This window comes from Montipora capricornis, chromosome 11 (genome assembly GCF_036669925.1).
Source record: "Montipora capricornis isolate CH-2021 chromosome 11, ASM3666992v2, whole genome shotgun sequence".
Taxonomy (NCBI): Eukaryota; Metazoa; Cnidaria; class Anthozoa; order Scleractinia; family Acroporidae; genus Montipora; species Montipora capricornis.
In genome coordinates, this window is record NC_090893.1 from 13,137,096 (window position 1) to 13,160,550 (window position 23,455).

Sequence of the window (23,455 nt, forward strand, 5' to 3'; positions counted from 1 at the left end):
GTGCGAGTTAGGAATGGGTGCTTAGACTTAATACTGTTTATCGATCAGCGCTATTTGAAATGAGTGCTTAGACTTAAATGCGAAATTCGCATGGCTCACATGTCTTGCTGGCTCGCAGATTGTCCACCCCCCTAAGACGCCTGAGAAGTAAATGTCTCCGCCATTAATAGACTGTAGTTGAGCGAATATTCTACTAAAACTTTCAAAAATTGATTTAGGATGTTTTTGGTTTGCGCCCATCATTGGTATTTGAGAATCATCAACTTCTTGTAACAAATGGTTAATACATGTACATGTATTCCTAGCTAGCTTGAATCAAGCTTTTTTTTTTTTTGCATTGTACCTGTTTGATTGTCAGGCATTACTAACCCTGTACGGTGGGCAAAATCGTGGTGATCGAGATGTGGCACACAAGTGGTTATTAACAACACAGAAATCACAGCAAGCTTGGCAGCTGTGTTGGCGGCTTATGCAGAGAGACAAGGTTGAATTCTGTTTAATATAATTATTTTCTAGGTTTAAATTATTGGTTTACAAGTCTGTTTACATGTATAATGTACAATTCCATGTATGTGTGGCTGACAATGCTCTGCCATAATAGTAATCCCATGATGGGCTGGTCTATTCTTCCAGCAGGATGGACCTTTTATTGTACATGTAGCATTGAAGCACTTTCTACATGTGAAACTGCTGAGGTCTTAGAATTTAACCAAAGTGCAAAGGTTTGGGAAATTTTTGTGAGGTTTACTTTACTCTCTATAAAACCTCATTAAGTTTCCCATTCAGCTTGTTTAGTTGAGGTTTCCACAATTATTACATTTGTCAACCCCAAATAAATATTGTCTAAGAGTGCAGGGCACTTTTAACTGCATACAGTAAATCACTACTCAAAGATGCAAAGGAAAGGAAAGGAAAGGAACTTTAGCGCTAGAGCACTAATAGCCCATTTCCGAGTTGCTGTATACCTCAGTTTCAAAGCGAGTCCTGGTGCACAACCATTCAAATGGAAATGAGTTGCGTACTCTTATGCAAATCAAACTCATTTCCCTTTCACTAGTTGATCACCAAGACTCACTTTGAAACCGAGACAAACAGCAACTCGGAAATGTGCCATTGGGGACACTGTAAACTGAAATTAACAATCAACGCAAATCAAGTCAAAATAAGTAATGTTGGTTTTTGAGGAGAGGGGAAACTGGAGTACCGAGAGAACCTCTCGGTGCAGAGTAGAGAACAGACAAACTCAACCCACATAATAATATGACGCCGAGGCCACATTGTTGGGAAGTGAGTGCTCTCGCCACTGCGCCATCCCTGCGCTCACAATTTCTGCTGGAAAATGGACAAATTTAAGGGCAGAAAATGGACACATTTAAGGGCCGAAAATGGGAATTGAAGAGCATCTGGAATTGTTTTAAGGTGGAAGTGATCATGATCCCGATAATTGTATGGCTTTGGCTACTACATGTATCTCCAAAAGCTTTTCCCATTGGCTGATGAAAGGGAACTTTGGCTCCTAATTTACCTCCAGAAAATTCCACCTTTGGCTAATTAAAACCACTCCAAACATCAACTTTGTAATACTATAATGTAGTACATATGTACATATACAGTGTAAAGGCATTAGGATGGCAGAGCCTCTAGAGGGGTAGATGTACATGTATCAGCTAGGCTACGCTGGCGAAAAGGCCTTTTTAAAAGTAATGTCTTTAAGTTTTCTTTTTTTAATCGCATTGTAGACCTGTGGAATTGCCTACCACTTTACATCAGAACAATTGAACATCTCTCATCATTTAAGAACAGTATTAAGTAATAAATTTTATCTTAATAAATTTAATGTAAATAAGGATAGATTTTTATAATGTAGTTTATAACATATTGTGTGTTACATCGAGGTTTGTTTTTATAAGGAATCTTTGTATTCTGTATAAACTGACCTAATTATTGAGATCTTGTATTTTTATAATTTTTTTATTTATTTCAATTGTTAATTTATCTTTAATTTGTATTATGTGAAGATCTGTCTAATTAAAGTTGAGTAAAGTAAAGGAGGCCAACCCTAACCCTAACTCTTAGGCCGACTATGCGGAGAAGGTGAGAAACTGAAACGACAAACTTTAGTTTAGCATGCTTGTCATGAATAAAGAAGAAGAAAGAAATTAAATTTATTACAGTTGAAGAATCTTTAATGGTTGGGGAATGGATTTCTGAAGAAAGAAACAAAATGAATGATGTGAGAACAGGCCTTGGGAGAATATGCATTTACATTAATGATCGTTTAACGGTAATTTTTTTTATTATTGCTGCATAGTCATCTACAAGGCTTGACTAGTGTACTTTCATTATTTTTTTCTTTCTAGGCTCCAGAAATTCAATTTTTCGGTGCATCAACTCTTCACTTTAAGATTTCTAAGCACTGGTGAGCTTTTTTTCACTTTCAGAACTATAAAAAGGCAGCAGATAGTTCTTTTGTTAATATTCAATCTACTATATTCATGACATACAGAACATGTACAGTGAGTGTATAGACTTAAATGAATATTTCATAAATTATGTTATATGTTTAGCTGTCAACATTTTTTCTTGTTGGAATATTTTGCAGGAATGATCTTCAGGAAGAGCACTACAATGATCTGCGGTCTGAATTATTTAAACACATTTTCATGTTTTTGTCTGGGCCAAGGATAGTACTGACAAGACTTTGCATTGCAGTAAGTCACCTGCTGTATGTTAATGAATAATTCTATTATTCAAAATTGTATTGTTTGTTGGCCACAGCTCTTTAAGCTCATTGTTTTCTTTAGCTGGGTGCATTTGCATTGAATGCCATGCCTGATCACTGGAGTAATGCAATAAATGACATCATAACAACGTTTCAGAATGCCGCAACAAGTTCTTCACAGGTATTACTATTGCCAAGGTTGGTTTTACATGTACATGTTTCAAATGAAATTCTGATACAATGTTTTCTAATTTCAATAGAGTGTACCGTAAATAACATCAAGATATTATGGGTGTAAACTTGGACTAACGGTAAATTCTAAAAGACATGTTTTTTTCACTGATCACGCACGGATATTCTGAAAAAAAAAAAAAAAATTGGAAAAACATAATTATTATTTTTCGTTGACTTTTTCCTTGTGTAGTGAGTGCAAAGTGCAAAGCTGCCAAGATCATTGTTACAGTGAATGGAATAATACATGTAATTTTACTATTGTAAAGGAGACGGTAAAATATGTTGTAACCCAGGCTGAGATTTGGCCAAATTTAGTTAGCCAGACAGCAGGCCATACTCAGTCTATCTGAGAGATAATTTATAATTAAAGTTATAAATATATAACACTTAAGTCAGGCCTTCTGATATTACGCGATGGTGCGATTTCGCACAATCGACCTCAAATCGCATCCGATCGCACAATTCACGAAAAATCGCACAAAATTCGTAAAATGAAACATAAATCAACACGTTTCTTAGAAAATTCTGCATAAATACGCCATTTTTAAGATCACCTTCGATTTCGTAAACATTCGAAGTTCAAGGCTTTATTTTTCATGTCGGAGACCTGGTACGAGTCTCCTTCTATTGGTGCAACACGAACACGTCATTATATACACACCACTGAAATGACACAGTTGCCTTCTCTTATAGAAGAGATTTGTGAAAAATAAGCGAAGTTGTAAGTTTTTCGGCAAAATGTAGTTTCTTTCGTTGAAAACTGATAAAAACTTACTCATGGATAAGTTTGTTGTGAAAACGCTTGCTTTTTCTTCGACGAAGAAGGAAGTTCCCACCTTCTGCCCAATCTGACAGCTCACGATCGAGCAAGAAAGTACCTCACAGGCCACGTACACTCCACGTGGACGATGGACTGATGTTTTTCTCGTCGTGCAATATTAGGGCCTTTTATACAAGAGAAAATAAGCCGCGGCTGGCTCTGGCCACGGTGTACAAAATACGCAAAAGGAACTATTTATACGAATATATATTCCCAGGTCAATATAAGCCGCGGCTTGACAAAGACGTGAACGTAGATTTTGTACCATTTATACGGGGTGAACATTCGAGTCTTCTGTAAGCCGCGGCCAGAGAAAGCCGCGGCTTATTTTCTCTCGTATAAATGGGGGTATGGCCCTATTGTGATTGACCATCTTCGGAAGTTCGTGGTGGACGAGCACCTTGATCATTCATTTGGCATGTTAGCTGTGTCCTTTCAACTTTTAACGTGGTGCACCGGCAGTGCAGAAGACCTCATTTTTTTTTATTTATCCCAACTAATGTAGCCTGCGAACGCAGACGTATTTCCGGCGGTCGTTTCTCTCCCCCGAAAAGTAACTTTAAAACGACCGCCGGAAATACGTCTGCGTTCGCAGGCTACAACTAATGTCGATCGAGATACATAATTACTGTTCCTTTGTGTTCAAAATGTCTTAAGGGCAGCAAAAAAAGTGTTTTTCTTAACCTGAAACCTTATAAAACAAGCTTAAAATTGCTGAGAAAAAAATCGCATAATTTACATTATTTATCGCATAATTTGCCTTTCTAATCGCACAATCTGCCCTGAAAAAATCGCGTAATTTGCATTTTTTAATCGCACCCTATCAGAAGGCCTGTTAAGTGAATAGTGCTTTCCGTGCATTTTGATTGTTTAGCTTGGGGGTGAATAGCACCGTACCATTCACCTCTGAGCAAACTGAGAAAAACAAAAATTAATGGCTTCCTGTTTCTCTTTGATTACCGAGGAGCAAGTTACATATGTCATTTTTATCAATAAACTTGGCTGATTATTCAACTTGCGTGGTATCCACTTCACCCACACTTAATATAATAATTGTTATGATCATTAATTATCATCAATCCTTCCTTTTTATGTCAATGAAATAGAGCATTTTTCTGTTTGGTCTTCAGGGTGAAGTCTGGCCCATTTCAATGCTTGAGACTCTCACTGTGCTACCAGAAGAGGTTGGTACACTGAAAGACAACTATTAGTATTGACAACATAGATATTAGAGTTTCTATAACAATCCATACCAGGCTGTTCAAGGGCTATACACTGTATCATGGCAGTATACTGTAGCATACAATGTAATCTTAAGCATGCACTACCCTGTCTAATTTTTTAATATCAGTGGGATTTTATTTCTTAGTTTCACTCAGGAGATTTTCTTCCTGGACGAAAGCAAGCTTTGAGAGGAGAACTTAATTGTGGAGTGCCACAAGGTAATGAAATTAGTTTATATACAGTATTTTACTATATGTTGTGCTCTTCTGAGCTGATTTATATCCATTGACTGGTTATTATGCTCAGTTGGCATAGTTCCGGACTTTGTAATGAGAGTTTACAATGTATGAATTCATATCCATGCTGGGTCAATAATGAGGAGAAAATACTTGCATTCTGCAAGTGGTAGAGCTTTCTAAGGTTTAACAACGCTTAATTTTTTTAAACTCAGTGGGATGTTAAAATACCCACGTACATTCAGTTAAAGAAGAGGAGATCCAGCCCCTATTATGGTTGTCTGGCCTTTGTGATATAATGTGGTCTTCTGGTCTTTGTGATATAATAATTATTATTGTCATGGTTGAGTGAGTGAGAGAAATGCAATGAAGAGATTAAAGTTTCAATGTTGACTCTGAAACAAATCTGAGTTGTCTGCAGGAGTCGAACCCACAACCTTCCGATTACTAGTTTGGATGGTCTTAACTGCTGAACTGACTTGGGGAGGCAGGCCATTAAATAAATAAATTAAACTAGGTGTTAGTAACATGCAACATCTCTTTCAATACAATCAAGATCAATTATTGACTGCTTTAAGCCCACCTGTAGTTTTCATTTGTTGTGAAAATATTTGTACCATACCAACAGAGATTTTAAAGAAAGTACCAGTGTACGATCATATAAGATGAAGGAATTTAAATAAGATAAGAGCAATCACATCTAGTGATTAAGATTTGATGATGGACTTTTGAATAATGACGTGATTTCCCAGGTGGGAATAAATATATTTCACTCACTGGTGGGTGAATGAGCTCACATTGTAAATAATTTCATTGAAAGAAGGTGGGCTCATTAAAGAAGCCAAAGGCACTTTTTTCATGGGCGGTATTTTAAACAAATTGGCACGCTGTAGTAGAGCGGTTTTCAATTGAGTGTCAAAAGTAATTAGTGAATTACTTTGATTTATGATTACTTCACTCAGTGATTGGTTCAAAGTTTTCGCGCCATTTTTTCAACCAATCAGAAGTGAAACCAAAACCAATCGTGGCTCGCACGTGCACATTTTCCCGCGCTTTGTGTCGGCTACGGGTAATTACTTCGAGTTTTGATTGGTTTACTGGATTGTCTCCCACCTTTTTGATTGGCCAAAGTAATAACTTTGGTTTTGGTTTTACGACACTCAATTGAAAACTGCTACATACCGAATACTACACGTACTGTGCATGAGCATCTCGAAGAAAGGCGCTCTTTCACTCTAAAGCATTGCAGCTTTGGTTGGTGGTCAACTAATGACCAGTGTATTATATGACCACAGTGATTCAAGTTGTCCAGGAGTATTTATCACCTTCGCATCCAGTTCAAGTGCGACAGCAGGTAATAATTTGTGTTTTACATGTATACTTACACAATGCATGTACTGTGCTGGAAAAAAATTGAATGATACAAGTTTAAAATTTTGTTTGTCATTATAATGTATGTGTACATGTCTCATTTTGTGCTTGAAGGCACTGAAATGTTTGACAAGTTGGGTGCAGTTTGGAGTGAGGATAGTGGACCTTGCCAATGCTTTGCCCATGGTGTTTGACTCAATTCAGAATCCCGAGCTGTTTGATACCAGCGTGGACTTAATTGTTGAAATTGCAACACACCCTTCAGGAACAAGGTGAGACCATTAATATTAGATGTATAATGTACATGTATAATCTGTATGTTCTCCAGGTTTGGTAAATTCAGCTGGCTGATTTCTACATCATAACATGCTTGATGGTTTGCTTTCCTGCTTTAGTTTATCAATAATGAAAATTATCATGACACGTACATCTTCCTTCCTTTGTTTCATTTTTCCATATTCGATTTTATTTTACATCCTTGTTTTTTCCACTAATTTTCCACATGTAATTATTTGTGGCGTGGACCTCAAACTTGGTTACTTGCAGATGTTTATGTTTAGTGGTGTTTCATGATATTCAAGTCATACCTCAGCACAGATCATGGGTGGTACAGTATTTCACATCTGTAGCTGCTGCTGGTTCTGAGTAGCACAGAACCATATGGATATTTTCAAAGCAAAAAGACATTTGAGGTCAAAAGGTAATCATTGTCTTTGCATGTTTATCTTCATATCTGTTTTAGTTATCCAGCACACATGTGGAAGTTTGTGACGGATGTTCTACTGCTTGGTGATCCATTAAGGACAGCATTACAATCAGGTGACATGGTGAGTGCATTAATAATATTTTAATCTTTGAAGTTGAGGAGACAGTGGTTTCCACTCTCCTCTGTTTGTATTTATCACTTAGTCTAGTTTACGTACATGTACATTTATTTAGCACTCTGTTTACCAATCTAGCCTCTGAATCACTGTTGTACACTTGAACTAATAGGACACGAAGAAAAACAAATTGTGTACAGTAGATTCTCTGGCCCAACTTTTATTAAAAATGCCAAAGTAGTTGGATATTAATATTACAACAGTTGCATAATCTTACAGGTGGCTTACAGTAAGTTGAATTTGTTTGTTTCCTACTTATCTCTGCTTGCAGTACATTGTCATCTCTAGAAAATCAGGAACTGTGAAAAAATTGTATTCTAGTGTAAGCTTTCAAAGCCCTCATCTTTCCTTTTGGGGACCAAGGTCAATTGTGAGCTCTCACTTAACACCAAGTAGCCCAGGGTCAAATTTTGTACAAGAGACTGCTTTAGTCATGTTTAGTTTGTTGGTTTTCTTCTCTGCTCCGAGAGGTTTATCTAGGTGTAGTTTGTATTATTTCTTCTCTCTTTATAAACCAATGGTCAGATTTGAAAGTAGTTGATATAATTTAATTTTTTGTGTTTTCTGTTAAAGCCTCAATCAAAATTCTTGATACATATGTACAATTACATGAACTTAATGGTAATTAATAACAATATAGTAATTCAAATATTTACCCAGAAACCTCCATTCACCAGGCTCCAGTTGTTCGAAGGGTGGATGGCGCTATCCACTGGATAACTCAATAATTGGTTTTGTTAGTGTTTATCCACTGAATAGTGATTTATCTGGTGGATAGCATTATCCATCTTTTGATTAACTGAGGCCAGGAGGTGGTTTTCAGGGAGCTCCTGCGTCCAGATCAAATTGGAATTTAGAAATGTTGGTTTTTGTAGAGAGGAGAAAACTAGAGAACCCGGAGAAAAACCTCTTGGAGCAGAGAAAGTCACATTATGAGAAAAACCTCGCTCGAGACCAGGAAGCGAACCTGAGCCACAATGGGGAGAGGCGAGTGCTCTCATCACTGCACCATCCCTGCTTCCTAACTTAAAGACAACTTCATGATTTGAGTTAGGACTATGTAATTTTCAATGACAGGACACTTCACAGGGATTATGTCGCGTGGTAGTATCCTTAGCCGAGACACACATGACGCTACTTCTTTCAGCAGACACTGAAGAACGAGAACTGCAAGCATTTACTCTAGTGCAGTTGATATTGGTAAGATTTGAAATAGTTCTTTGATTTGTAATTTTTATATTTTCAGTTTGTCATTTTCAGGAGAGAATGTACTGTAACCCCTCAGTTATAATAAATTATGTATAATAGCTGCAACTTTTAGTGACAAGTTTGCTTTAGGTTTCTCCCTCAATTTGTTTTCTGTTCTCATTTAATATTAAAGTTCAATTTTTGTCATCCTGGTCATTTTGGGGTATGCAGGAATGCACTGGTGCACAAGGATGGTATCCTGTGGATGAACAGTGCAGTGAGATGACTTTTAACTTTTGGTACACTTTGCAGGTACTTCTCACATTATTGTAGTATAGAGCAGTTTTCAGTTGAGTGTCGAAAGTAATTAGCGAATTGCTTTGGTTTTGCATTACTTCACTCAGTGATTGGTTCAAAGTTCTCGTACCACGTTTTCAACCAATCAGAAGTGAAACCAAAACCAATCGTGGCTCGCGCATGCACATTTTCCCGCGCTTTGTGTCAGCTACATGTAATTACTTTGAGTTTTGATTGGTTTACTGGATTGGCCAAAGTAATTACTTTGGTTTTGGTTTTTACAACACTCAATTGAAACTTGTTTTATTGTTTTTAATGAAATTTCAGCTGCTAGTGTAAACAGTGAACATTATTTGTCTAATGATTTGTTTTATCCCTGATTTGAGAATTGAACAGTTTTGTGTTCATTATGACTTACGTGATGGTTGTGACCATTTTGTATCTAAAGGAAAGTTATTTCAGTATTATACAGTTCCCGTGCAAAAGTAAGTTGACAGTCTCAACTCGATCCTTGCGAGAATCGAGGATCGGAAATCGAGGCAAGGATCGAGACTCGATTTACTCAAAATCGAATTCAATCCTCGACACTTGATTCTCGCAAAATCACAGACCCAAAACCTTGTCAATTATTCACACTTGATTCAAATTTTGTGAAAGCGTTACTCCTTGATTAAATAACAACAGGAACTGTTTAATAAGAAAAAGAGGTAGCGGCTATCATCATTCCTGTGAGTCCTCTCTTTAAAACTACAATCTTATGTTGTGGATTAAACTATAAAAGCAAAACAGTGAGCTTTACTGCGTGATGGATTTTATCGTGAATCAAATGTAAATTTCTAATGTAAACATTGAGAAATACATTTGTATTTGCATACCACACCCCCAACCAACCGTACATCTTAAAATTCAGTTTTTTCATGGTGTGCATTTTTTGTTGTGATTTATGTACTGTACTTGTTGCATTTGTTTTTCATTTTAGGAGAGACTCTCTCCTGCTTCATTTTAGCCTTTTCCCCCTCTTCTTTGATTAGGATCCTGATGCTATCAATGCCAAGGAGGATCCTAGTCTTATTTAAGATCTTACAGGTTCATAAACAAACCTGAAGGATCCCTCAGTCAGGAATGTACATGATCCTATGTAGGATTTTTATCAGAAACAACAAGAGAGGGTTCTTAAAGGAAGTCTGTCTTGTTGCCCTTGATTCCTTCTGTTTGATGGTCACTGAAAAAAGCTGTTTATGTTTGCCTTTTTTTGTTAAGGATGATATTACAAATGAAGAGCCAAGTCTTACGGAAAAACACAAAAATGTGTATGGTCCAGTTATGCTATCACTTTGCCAGGTACAGAATGGAAAAAAATATTTTTAAGCATTGCAAGAGTAGTTTTATTTGATTTCTCTTGAACAGTACACACTGCCTGGAGTAGCCAGACAGTGCAGAGCAGTGTGAGCAAGGCAGCCAATATTCAATGATATGGAGTTACAATATATAATTTATGCTGATAAACACTTTGTTTTTTAATGTGCAACTTCTTTTTCAGTAGGTTTGTTTTTTTTACCATAGGTATTAACGAGAAAAGTGCAGTACCCTCCAGAAAACACTTGGCAGGGATTTTCAACAGGTGAGGGTTAAGGCCATAACATTACCAATCAGCCGACCCGTCACAAAGCAAATCTGTGTCTTGGAGGTGCAACCATGGAATCCAGGGTGGGCATGCTGGGGTCGAACCGGTGTGTGTATAATTTCATGAATTTTTCTGATGGCTCTCCCTTGATTTAATTTTGTTCTTATTACTTCAGATGAAAAAGAACGGTTCAGATGTTATAGGCAGGATATTGCAGACACAATGGTAAGCTTAAATAAGTGTTGACTGTTTTCTGTTTTTATGAAGCTTAGTTGAGGGTTTGCGGTTTTTTGAGTTCGTGTTTTGCGTGGATACAGGTTTTAATACTTGTAAGATTGCGTATTTGAGAGAGAGAAGAAGGATAAAGAATGCACCCTTGGGCTTATATTGACACCAGCTTTAGAGCCGACGTACAGTACATTATGTGAAATAATAGTAAGTTTACCTTCATTGTCCAAAGTTTGCAACAACCTGCTGTTCTTTGTTACCTGTCTGGTTTAATTTTTTGTTGTTTCCTTGATTTTCAGATGTATGTCTTTTGTTTGCTGAGAGGACACTGCCTGCAACAGTTGTATCATATCTTGTCAACGCTGTTGTCTGGGGAGACAAATCCTTCTTGGCAGGTGCCTTAATCACAGTGCGGAGTTTAAGTAAAGATCACTCCTGCCGCAACGTCATCGTAACAAAACAATATTATAGCGGGTTAAATGTTATGCATGCTCTATATTCAATAATCGTGCTGCACGCGTGGAATGAATTATACACGTGGTATTTTTCTTTGAATTGGGTCTTGAATTGTAACTTTTAGGTTGTTTACCATTTACCAAAAAATCCGGAAATTTCGATTTGAATGTAAATGGTAAGCCTATTTTGGTCTTCCCAAAGGAAAATTTCCAGAGAAAACGGGATTTCTCGAAAGGTAGTCCAAAATTCCCAAACGGAATTTCCAAACGGAAAACGTGTTTACTATTTGCATTTCTCCATGATTTTGCCTCCCTCCAGACTCTCTTAGTAAACGTGAACGAATTTTGCAAATGGTACACGCCTATCCCAACTAAATTTCCCATTCGGGAGTTTTCTACTGACCATTTGAACAAACCTAATACCAACCGGTTTCTGCTTGTAAATGGTAAACAACCTTAATGTTTCCTAAAACCATAATAGCGTCAAGCTATGTTTAACCCAGTGTAATATTTTGACGACAACTTGAGAATACGACAGTCAATATTAAAGACTCTACCTTTCACCCATGTTTCACAAGGAAGAATTGCAAAAGACTTAATCAAGATAACACAGTCATATTTTAAATTCACGTTTTCTTAGAGCTTTGCCGATGAATAAAATCTCTACTACTTGAATGTTACATTTACTTAGTGTTGAAACTTCATCTGACCGACTTACGTGCAGCATTGTTAAGGAAGACAAGGATGTTTTTGAAAACTTTTTGAACTGGGCAAAGCTTTTGTGCTTGTTTGTTTGTTTGTTTCTGAATTCTTATTAGAGAGGAGATCAACAAGTTCATGTACTGCAAGGGAATCGTATCTAATGACCTACTACTTGCTAATCACTAACCTTTTTTACTTAATGCTTTTTTTCTGTAGTCCGTGGATGCGACACTGTATTTAATCCAAGCCGTATCCGAATATGTTAACCCCAACGAAGAAAGCTACGTCCCAGCAATTCTGTCGTTGTTGCCGAGACTGCCGGACCATCCATACGTCTCACAGACAGCTCTGCTGATGGTTGGTATGTGTTTTTGATGTCATAAAACTTGCATTCGTCACTCTGAAAAATTAATACCAAAATAATGACTAAACATTTTATGACAAAGGAGAAGAAACAACTGAAATACGTGTACCCGGCGTCAAGCGCGGGAAACAAAACAGACGAAGGCAGTCAAATCAACCAATCAGGAAACAAAAGGAGATCAGTGTAGCCGTCTCTGTGCGCGGGAAAACAAGCTAGCGAGGACATACATGTAAAACGGACCAATCATGGCACAAAGTAAACTGAATATGCGTAGCCGGCGCCGTGAGCGCGGGAAAACAGTCAAATGAATACAAAACGAACCTATTCTGCAGCTGACTCTGAGAGCGGGAAAATAAAACAGACGAAAGCAGTGAAACTAAGCAAATGCATGCAGCCGACACAAAGCGCGGGAAGATGCATGCTTTTGATTGGCTGAGAGAAGTGACGCGAACTGATATGCTGAGATCATTGTTAGAGCAACTAAAATTGATAATATTCGTAATTCATTTAAGGATTGCCTCAAAATAGAGAGGAAAAGATCTGAAAGCTTCGGGGAAGTTTCGAACTTAAGCTATTTGTCTGAGGAATTTTGAAGCTGGTCTTTTCAATTTAACCTGACAAAAATTGTTTTGTTAGTGCGAGTCCCCTTCGATATTGTACCAACCAAAGTTACTTTTGAAACTGCACAATTAGAGCTATAATAGAACGCTTTGCAAGAGGTACATAAATTAAACTCTCTTACCTCAGGTTCCTATTCAGAGTGGCTCAAGTGTCATCCTGATCATCTACGCTCTGTTCTTCCTGTCCTTTTGGGAGGCTTGTCTCAGGAACAGCTCGCTTCAGCATCCACCCAAGCCCTGCGCGGCGTCTGTGAGGAGTGTGTTCAGGATTTGGAGCCTGGAACTCTAATGGAAATCCTCTCGCATTGTCAGGCGGCTTTGTCTGGTGCTGTTATGAAAGTGAGTTGATGAAAGGAACTTTATTTAAGTGTCTAGTCGTTCTGGCGCTGGAGCACTAATTGGGGACACTGTAAACTAAAATTAACAATTAACGGAAATCAAATGTTGGTTTTTGAGGAGAGGGGAAACTGGAGTAAAACCACTCGGTGCAGAGTAGAGAACCAACAAACTCAACCCACATACAACGCCGAGTCTGGGAATCGAGCCCGGGCCACATTGGTGGGAGGCGAGTGCTCTCACCACTGTGCCATCCCTGTACCCCTCCCTTGTAGACGAAGAACTGCAGAAGTTACACCATTGAGTGAAGAAAACGCTTTATACCCGCGATATCAGCAACTAAAGTGGAGGTGTATTTTAAATTGTTCACTTCTACAGCGGAAGCTTACAAACAGTAGTGGAGAGCGTGCGTGTGTTCAGACACATCGGGTAGACGTTGGCAAGAGAAACCATCCACAGATCCTCTTTACTGTAATAAAAGGAGCCACAATACTATCAACCGTCAATGACAACATTAGGGAGCTTACCAAACGACGACGCTACAAAACAATAGGTTTAGTGAGCAAAAATAATGGCTCTGCACGCTCTGCACGTGCGTTTTACATTTTGGTACATTTCTTTGTCGTCATCTCCTAAATGACAACGTGAAATGACCAAACTCAAGGTTCTGTGGAGGACGTTAGCACATGACGATGAATTTTCAGTTCTCTCTCTGCGCTTCCAACCCACTCATACCAGTTTAATTATTCGACAGTTACTACACAATTTTAACGCGAAACGACATGAAATAGTTTCGTAGTGATATGAATAACGCGAACTCCTATTTTTAAATGAAGTCCTCGTAACCGTCGTCGTCCTCGTTGCGTAAGCTCCCTATTAGGGAGCTAAAGCAACGACAACGGCGACGGCAACGAGAACGTCACGAATTTGCATATTTAGTGGGTAAAAACAATAGCTTTGCACGCCCTGCACGTGCTTTTTTCACTTTTGTCCATTTTGTTGCCGTCGTCAGCAAAACAACAACGTGAAATAGCCAAGTTTTTGGTTTTATGAAGAACGTCAGCACTTGAGGATAAATTTTCCTTTTCTCTCCTAAAATGGAGTGCCGTTCCGACTGGTGTCATCTTTGAGGAAATGCCACACCCTTGTCATATTAGAAACGTTGAAATAGTCACGAAGCGATTAAAATAACGCAAATTTATATTTTGAGATGACGGTCTCGTTGCCGTCGCCGTTGTCGTTGCTTAAGCTCCCTAATAGGGAGCTTAAGAACGAGGACGACGACGGCTACGAGGACTTTATTTAAAAATACAAGTTGGCGTTATTCATATCACTAAGAAACTACTTCGTGTAGTTTCGCGTTAAAAATGTGTAGTAACTGTCAAGGAATTAAACTGGTATGAGTGAGTTGGAAGCGTAGAGAGAGAACTGAAAATTCATCATGTGCTAACGTCCTCCACAGAACCTTGAATTTGGTCATTTCACGTCGTCATTTAGGAGATGACGGCAAAGAAATGTACACAAATGTAAAAGGCACGTGCAGAGCGTGCAGAGCCATTGTTTTTGCTGATTAAACCTATTGTTTTGTCGCGTCGTCGTTGTCGCGGGCGTCGTCGTTTCGTAAGCTCCCTAATGACTCGTCTTTGGCGACTTTGCCACTTCCACGATTTACACCAGTTAATTTGAGGAAATTTCCGCTTCTAAAACCGGTTCTATTTTCGCTTTTTTTCCTCGGCTACAATTAACAAAAATGTAAGTGCTTTTTTTGTTGTGGAAATACCCTTGGCTGCCAAGCTACAAGATCTCACGGGCAGTTCTAGTTGATGATTTGAAAGAACCAGTGCAAACTTACATGTAACTGAACATAATTGAGAACCTCAACTTGAAGGAGGCAACCAGTTGGCTATTTACTAACTTGGGTGGTGTTGAATTCAGGACCCTCCCCTCCCCTCCCCTCCTTTGAGACAGATTCAGCCTGTGGTCCGAGTTCACTGGCGAAAAATGTCTGATTGGTCGAGGCCTTGTCATGTGACTTCAATACCTCAATTTAAACATGGCTGCCATTCGGTGTTTGTTAGATCTCGGTCGACAATAAAAAGACTCTTTTTCAGGCCAGTAAAACGGATGAATGTTTGACTGCATAGTGCGTTTCTATGCCAGCGAGATTCTCTTTTGAGCCAACAGTGCTACGAGGGAAATTTCTTTAAAAATTTCAAGGCCAACGCGAGTCTCGGTTGCTGTGTCAGTGTTCGAGTGGAAATTCGTTTGTGGAGCTTACCAGCTAATGGACTACCATCTTGATTTCAATTCATGCGTTTATCTTTCAAAAAGTGGACCAAAAAAGATACTACTAAATTTCCAAATGGTTTCTCTTCCAACTAAATAGTTACACGATGTTTCCGCGGGGGCCCGCATCTAACAGAAAATGTTAAGATTTTCGTTTTTTTTTTTCAAAATTAAGTTGTTAAAATTGTCATTCAAGTGGTCCATAGAGGAAAATTTATTAAGACCGTGGGGAAAATTTAGCAATGTATTTCAGTCGTTCAAAAATAAATTTTAAAGTGAATTTAGCAGTAATAATAACCATGTCATAGCACCTCATATTGGGTACACTAGAAAGGAAACCTTTTAGTTGCAATTATATATTGTTATAGTTGTTCCAAGCAAAATGCCAATTGTTTGCTTCCCTCCAAATTATAGAAATAAACACAGATTAGGTTAACTCTGAATAGCCAAAACAACAACATTCTAAGTTGAGAATTTGATTCAGAAATCCAGCTTACTAGCAGGGAGAATTTTACTGTAACAAAATATTACTTAACTGCTAATAAGGCACTTTCACCACATTGACAACAAAAATACTTAATCAGGAATTGATTTTATTTTCTAGCAATAAAACAGCAGGAGGATATAAAATTAGGTATCTTCAAAGTTTAGAAAACTTGTTTAAGGTGATTCAGTGCCACCCTCCAAAACGTTTCACAAATTTCATGCTGGCCTACTAAGGACAACAAATTATTTAACCTCTCTTTGCGGACTCTGGTTGCAACACAACTGCTTCAATAATTTTAATCCCCTTGCATTAGATTTAATTTTAAAAAAGCCATAACTTTGTATAATTTTCTGTAATAATTGTTCAAAGACATTGAGCAAAAGCATACAAAGCTACATTTGAAAGGTGCATAATCCCACGTTGCAGTTTTCTGGATAAGACTTCACAGAAATAACTCCTGTTACCTTTCCATATGTAAAGAGGTCCCATGATTTATGAGTCAATGAGTCAATGAGTCAATGAGACACACAGTCAATATTATATATAATTTAGCAATAATTTATTGATTAAGCCTAAGCCCTTGTTTCAGTGATCAGGCCTAAGCAGGGTTAGGTTAAATTTTAGCTTTCATTTTATGGGTTAGGGTAACTGCACTAACTCATTGACTCATGACTCATTGACTCATAAATCATATGTAAAAAATAAAATGTATTTCAACATTAGATGCAATTTAGCAATTGCTGTAAATAATAGTAATCATTCCTACCATTTCAAAGGATGAATAAATTAAAGTTGAATGCAGTAAGTGTCAGAAGTAAAAAAAAGTGGTCCAATTTATTTAAGCTGTAATCAATCTCCATCCTTGCTTTAGTCCCTGGATAGTGTTAAACAATGGTGGTGAAGTGAACAAACTACCCCAAGGGGGATTCCCTTGCAAAAATGACAGGGGTTCTTGTTGTTCCTTTTTAGTGAAAAATTTGTGGTTTTGTACTGCTTATGATACTGAGACCAAACAGCTGGCAGAGTTGCTGCAGTCATTTAAGGCTATCAATCTGAAAAATGAATGGAACTGTAGAACAATTTGATAAGAGGGCAAATAACGTTTACTTATGAATTATAAAATGCCAGTCATTTGTCAATTTAGAACTGGTTCCTCTAAGGGGTCAGATTTCTTTAGCCTACATCCACAAAACAAGATTCTGTTACCTTTAAGGACCCCTCCTGAGCAAACTGCATCCTCATGTTTGGATTCTCATTGATTTAATGACTTTAATGATATTATGCAAATTTGTTCTACAATAATACTCAAATACCATAAAAGTATTTTTAACCTAACTTTTGCAAAGTTTTCTCCTTGAGCCACCAGCTTCAACTTTGATACTTTGTTCTAAAAGCCACTGCAGTTGTATAGCAATGGTGGAGGTGATGATTAAACACTTTGTTTTTGTGCAAATGAAGAAAAAGAAAGTCAAAGTAACGATGGAATTTAATTAATTAACCCTTTCACCCCTAAACCGGCCATACTTGGTATTTTACTCTGTCTAAAGCCAGAGTATTTTGCTCTGTCTAACACCAGATGATTTTACTCGTCAATGGGGAACCCCATGGAGTCAACAGTCTTACAGTACTTCTCAACATAAAGAAAATGAATTCTGTGGACTTGAACATTCCCAAATAGAAATGCCGTATATTCCAAATATGGTTGTGTGAACTCTTCAAGATTTACCTGCTTCAGGAACTTCAAATCAATGAATATTTTGAATATTTTTCCTGAACTCCTGCAAACTTTGTGCACTTTTTAATGGTTTGCCCTTCAAAAAAGTAACATTCAGAAATACAATGCAAATACAACTGAGGCTGTTTTGCATTATCTACAAGACAAGACAACAATATCCTTTATTCAAACACAATCAATATTACAGCAATAACACATGCTTGTGGGGTCATGTGCTAACTATAATAAAGATACACTACAGGACATAAAAGCTTAAAACTAACTACAGTATGTGACAGACATAGGATATCTACACATAAGAAATGAGAAAAATAAATCAATTGCTATCCAAAAGATCATATTGCAAATACACCAAAAGGTAACGGTTGATTGACAACTTCCTTGTGAAAAATGGTAGAGCATGTTTGAAGTCCAGCAGGACCAAGATGAGAAGTTGTGATAAAAACTCTAAACATATTTTTTACCAAAATTATTTTACTACCATCAACCCCAATGAGACCTTATGCATGGGACACTGTTTCTAGCTGCAGCTCCAAATCACATAATATATTAATAAATTTTGCCACAAGAAAAGAGCAAACATGTGGGGTGTAAGAAAAAAACGTCCAAGGCAATAAAGCTTCCTTTCAGCCTTTTCAGGAACAACTATCCACTGTCAACCATACTTGACTCAAAACAGAATTTCCTTGATCCAACAACACATGACAGTCCCCTAAAACCAAAATTACATCATTAATTAAAGCTTCCAGAAAACAATAGTCTAAAAATACCTGAATCTATAGATACCTATACACATCTGTACCTACAAGTCTGTTCTTCCAAACATTATTTTAACTAACATGGATTTTGATAACTCAAATTAATTGCAAATCCATAACTTGGTAACTACCGTACTTGAACGCAAGGATCGTTGAGTTGTGACTGCTAAAAAGTATAATAACTTAGACATTCACCAGAAAAGGGAATATAAATGACCTTAAAAGCAGCTATTTAAAATATTTGATACTAGGGTTACGTTCCCAATGAGACAATCACATTCAAAATCAAATTCATATCTGATCGAATCATTGATCATTCATGTAGAGGTGCCGATCGTAAGGTGTAACGCAGAAAAAAATAACCTTCACGTTGAACAATATTGCCATTTCCCTGCCACCTGGTACAAGCCAATTCACACATGAACGGAAACCTTAGGAATCCTCCTTTCTGCACATTACAGTAACTTTTTGTACCCGGTGGCAACAAACTTTCCACATTAAAAATTGCGCAAAAAACTCACCTGTTTCGCAGCTCTTTTCCCACGAAATAAGATTTTCCAGGAGCAAATTTTCCGAGGATTCTGGTTGGATTGGACTTTCAAACGATTTACACCACATAGACGTTCTCTAAGAATACATTCCACTTGAAACTGGCGTTAAAACTAGCCTTGATCGCTCTAAAAAGAACGGAAACCAACAAGCTACCTATTCTCAACCGGCAGCCATTTTTCTGTTCTTCTCGGGAGTGCTTTTTTCACGAGAGCCAATGATAGTCCCGGAAACGCGTCACGTGGGATATCGCGCGACTCATGCGCAGACATTTTTCGCCAGTGAATGGTCCGAGTGGGATTGAAACACGGAGCATGCTCAAGAAAATCCAATGCCCTAACCATTGGGTCACGCCAATTTCTCGCTGAAATCATAGTTTTCGTCAAGAGTGATAATGGCAAGTCTCTGTTTTTTTATTGACAGGAGCGTGAAAAAATTCGCTGTGTTGAGTGTATCGGTCACGTGTTATCTGTTCAAGATACGTCGCCGGCCACGCAGCAAGCGCGAGCGATATTTAATCCTTATATGGAAGGATTGGCTCGGCTAGTGCAGCATCAGGTAACGCCGTCTTCATTTTTTATAGAAACCAAACCCTTCAGGGTATAAAGAAGTCATGAAGGTAGTAGTGCCTGCCTACATAATATGACGAGGGAAAAAACTTACCTAAAACAAATTTATATAAAGGAGAATAATGATTTGCAGTAGGATTTTAGGGGGATGCTTTCATGTTGAAGAGGGTCAGTTATTTTGGAAAGACACTCAGCAAGGAAATTACTGATGAATCATAGTTTGTTGAATGTTGTAGCATTAAATAGAAATGACATCGTCGTTGTAAAGTAAAGTAAAGTAAAGTAAAGTAAAGTAAAGCGACCATATTTAACGTCGATAACTCGTAACAGTAATTAAAGTGACAAACGTGAGCTCGACGGTGCGCTCATTTTACTCCCCCCTCTCCATCAGTGCTCCGTTTTACGGTTATTTAAAGCTACTTAAGCTACACTGAAAGGAAAGAAGTCGAAGCAAGGATGCGATATCCGGGAATCAAACTCAGGACCTCTTGGTTACATGATTTTACTTACATGAATGTAAGTGATGGCAATAAGTTTAAAGGAACCTCGCGCAGCGGTAATTTGTACGCAATTGCGCAATTTTAGCGGAAAAGAGCTAGTGCATAATCGACAACGGACAATTTTTTGGATAAGACGTTTTTGTTTAAGAAAGGCTTATAATCGAAGTGGGCGAGACGTTTATGCAAGAAGGTTCTTACTCTACGAAACATGTATTTTTTGAGCAGTACAAGCATACTTGAGGTTTGAGTTGACATTGGTCTTTCCATGTTGCTATAAACTCATGCGCAGCCACATCTTGACATGACGGTCTGCATATGTCTCATCAGGTGTCTCCGGAACTCAAGGCCAGCCTTCAATTTCATCTTCAAGTTTTCGTGGTTTTGTTTAAATGTTTGGATCCTGATAGTATTGACAACAGCCCCCACCCGGTGAGTAATGTGACAGGCCTTAGCAGGAGCTCGTTATGAGGAGTGTGTTTTATTGTTAAATTTATGCATAAAAATTAATTATTTGACGTAAAGGGACGCAGTATACTTTGATTGGCTATTAGGATCAAGGCTTGGGGGAATAGCAACTCTAATTAACAAATCGAAAGTGGTTCTGCTGCGCCTCGTGAGTCCACAACATTTTGACCACTGTGATGACGAATATCGTTGTCGATAAGAGTACAGACAACGCTGAACCACTTTTGGTTTGTTAATTTTATTTCAGAGAGTGACCAAGATCATAACACGAGGAAAGAGCAAGCGTTGTCTATAACTTTCTCGCAATATGATTGTTTATTTCCCAAAATGGGCATTCCTGATTGGCTATTGCATTGCTTGACAAATTGACGCAAGGATGACGCGTACAGCGTTGTCTAGACTCTTATCGACAACGGAAAATTAGCCAATCAGATTGCAAGATTACAAGCAATTGTGGTAAAAATATAGATGGTCTTTTTTAAGCAAAGATGTGTGAGTTTGAAGCTCCTGTCCTGAGAAAGAATGTTTCGCATATTTCTTGGTCGATTAGGGAAGCGAATATCTGTCATGCGATCACGTAACTCCTCACATTGATATTCCCGTTAATCTCTTGTCTGTTCTTTGCAGGCAGCTGTTGTATTAAGTGACATATTCCAATCACTGAAATCCATGGAGCATTGGTTGCAGGATAGTCAAATACAACAGGTGCGTTTTTCAAGTTCCATCGTTTAAGGTTTCTCGGCTAATCTGCATTCAACGCCTTGCTAATAAATCAATATTGATGTATGACATTGTAAATAATGTGGTTCCGGACTATCTTAGTTCGTACTTTGTCTTCCGTTCCGATACATTTAACCTATAACCTAAGTAGTAACTGTACGCTTGCCATCCCTCATCCCCGCGCTAATTAATGTAAAAGAAGTCTGTCCTATAGTGGAGCTGTACTGTGGAATAGTCCGCCCTTGGATATTCGACAGTCGCCCTCTCTTAACGAATTTAAGTTGAAGAGCTATGATTTTAACAGTAGTGTTATGCGAGCTTTATTTTGCTTTTATACACGGCTTCCTTGTAAAGCAGGTTTCCTATCATTTCATTTATTGTAGTAGTTTTTCGCAATTTAATTTAGTTATGTAGTTAGATTTATTTAATTCATTATGGTAAAATCCTGAAGGAAATACAGTGTCTAAATAAAGATTACTATACTATACTCCCTTCCCGGCGATAATGTACCACTTCTCCCTTCTTTCCTGAAAACCCCATAAGTTGGGTAAGACTGAAATAGTATGGCTCAACTTGTGATCGTGGCTACCACTTCCCACTTCTTTCCTGAAAATCCCATCACTTGTGCAAAACAATGATTGTTTGAAGGGCGAGTTATAGATGGAAGATAGAATCGATTCTCGCACTTAACTGGACAATTTGAGCAATTGTCAGTTTATAGACACGTGAAAAACACGTGAGCTCAACAAATTAACCTGCTCCCAACTGAGTGGTTTCATAGCTCAGTTGGTAGAGCATAGACCTTTTTGCAGATACGGCGGCCATTTTGATTTTTATTGTTTTGGAAGACATTATGGGATGCTCAGGGGGCAAATTAATATGCATTTGCCCCCTGGGCATCCCATAATAACTATTTCGAACAACAGAAATCAAAATGGCCGCCGTATCTGCAAAAAGGTCTATTGCACCGGTATCGCAGAGGTCTCATGGGATCGCATGGGATCGAATCCAGTTGAAGCCGCCTCGATTCCTCATGTGTCAAAAGAGACAATTACATAAGTTGTCCAGTTAAAGGGGCTAGGTCACGCTATTTTAGGCATTTTCAGCACTGATCGAATGGTCATAGAATTAACTAAAATATCAAAATAACTGTTCAAAACTATAGAAGAACTCTAACAAAACACAGGGAAGCCAAGAAGGGCCATGGATGAGAGGATTGAAATGGATTGAATTTGGGTAAATTTGAAAAACGTCGGCCCACCTTTTTTCAAATTCATATCAGTCTTTATCAAAATGTCATTTACAAAGCTTGAAAATCATTCTCAGTTGTTATGTTGCCGTGATTTTGCAAATGAAAGATTCTTGCTCTGCAAATTTGACGTTTAGAGCTCATAATTAACAAAATTAAACAAAATGACCTAGCCCCTTTAAAGTGCGAGGATTACTTCTATCTTTCGCCCGTAAGTTGTGCGTGACTGAAATTGTATGGCTCCACGAATCATCGCGGATTTGACTTTTTCTCTTGTGTTTTTTTCGTCTGACAGTCGTTCTGTCTGTGCCTCGAGAGGGCGATAAGCACAATAAGAGATCACATGGGAGTCACATTGGTATCAGGACTCGCTGAATTGATCGTAGGATATTATTCTTCGTCACCAAACAGCGGGCTTTTGGATTCAGCTTCGACGGTAAGAACTATCCTATAACCCGTCCATACCTGAAGTAAGACATGTCTTAGTTTTACATTTTTTTCAATTATGGGCGTTCACACGGCGCGCGAACCCGACTTAAAAGGGTTTTTAAATGGTTAAACCAAACTGACTCGCAAAGTAGCTTAAGTAAGTAAGTAAAGATCTTTATTTGAAAAATAAAAAGAAACACGTCCAGAAACAAAACGTCTGGACTTACAATTTCCTACATGTATCTATCTATTATGTATATACAAGACTAAGTAACTACACAAATTCGAAAAGACATCTATTAAAAAAGCCACGTTTAAAGCGTTCGGTTCTGACAGGAGGCAGGATGTAGTTGTCCTCTTTTCCTGAGGCTCCTAGCTCTCTGAGCGGGTAAAAGTTAATGTAATG

At 38.0% G+C, this 23,455-nt stretch overlaps 1 protein-coding gene and 1 long non-coding RNA gene across 3 annotated transcripts in view; one reads left to right on the top strand and one right to left on the bottom strand.

The window, feature by feature from the left end:
* Nucleotides 1–23,455, top strand: part of LOC138023519 (importin-13-like) — a 29,652-nt gene that overhangs the window by 591 nt on the left and 5,606 nt on the right. For both annotated transcript variants that reach the window (XR_011126705.1, XM_068870520.1), the window contains exons 2-22: nt 359–484; nt 2,361–2,419; nt 2,603–2,711; nt 2,805–2,903; nt 4,907–4,960; nt 5,146–5,218; nt 6,532–6,590; nt 6,722–6,879; nt 7,350–7,434; nt 8,566–8,688; nt 8,908–8,988; nt 10,234–10,314; nt 10,537–10,594; nt 10,773–10,822; nt 11,125–11,220; nt 12,199–12,343; nt 13,094–13,305; nt 19,541–19,675; nt 20,514–20,615; nt 21,279–21,356; nt 22,916–23,056. Coding sequence is in view for 1 of the 2 variants with exons in the window: in XM_068870520.1 (XP_068726621.1) it covers nt 359–484; nt 2,361–2,419; nt 2,603–2,711; nt 2,805–2,903; nt 4,907–4,960; nt 5,146–5,218; nt 6,532–6,590; nt 6,722–6,879; nt 7,350–7,434; nt 8,566–8,688; nt 8,908–8,988; nt 10,234–10,314; nt 10,537–10,594; nt 10,773–10,822; nt 11,125–11,220; nt 12,199–12,343; nt 13,094–13,305; nt 19,541–19,675; nt 20,514–20,615; nt 21,279–21,356; nt 22,916–23,056 (2,124 nt within the window). In the remaining variant the exon portion in view is untranslated. The remainder of the gene's footprint in view (nt 1–358; nt 485–2,360; nt 2,420–2,602; nt 2,712–2,804; nt 2,904–4,906; nt 4,961–5,145; nt 5,219–6,531; nt 6,591–6,721; nt 6,880–7,349; nt 7,435–8,565; nt 8,689–8,907; nt 8,989–10,233; nt 10,315–10,536; nt 10,595–10,772; nt 10,823–11,124; nt 11,221–12,198; nt 12,344–13,093; nt 13,306–19,540; nt 19,676–20,513; nt 20,616–21,278; nt 21,357–22,915; nt 23,057–23,455) is intronic.
* LOC138023837 (uncharacterized) lies at nt 17,936–19,309 on the bottom strand. Its single transcript, XR_011126799.1, has 2 exons — nt 19,090–19,309; nt 17,936–18,522 (listed from the first exon to the last, which is right to left on the bottom strand). It is a non-coding gene; the product is annotated as an uncharacterized lncRNA (long non-coding RNA).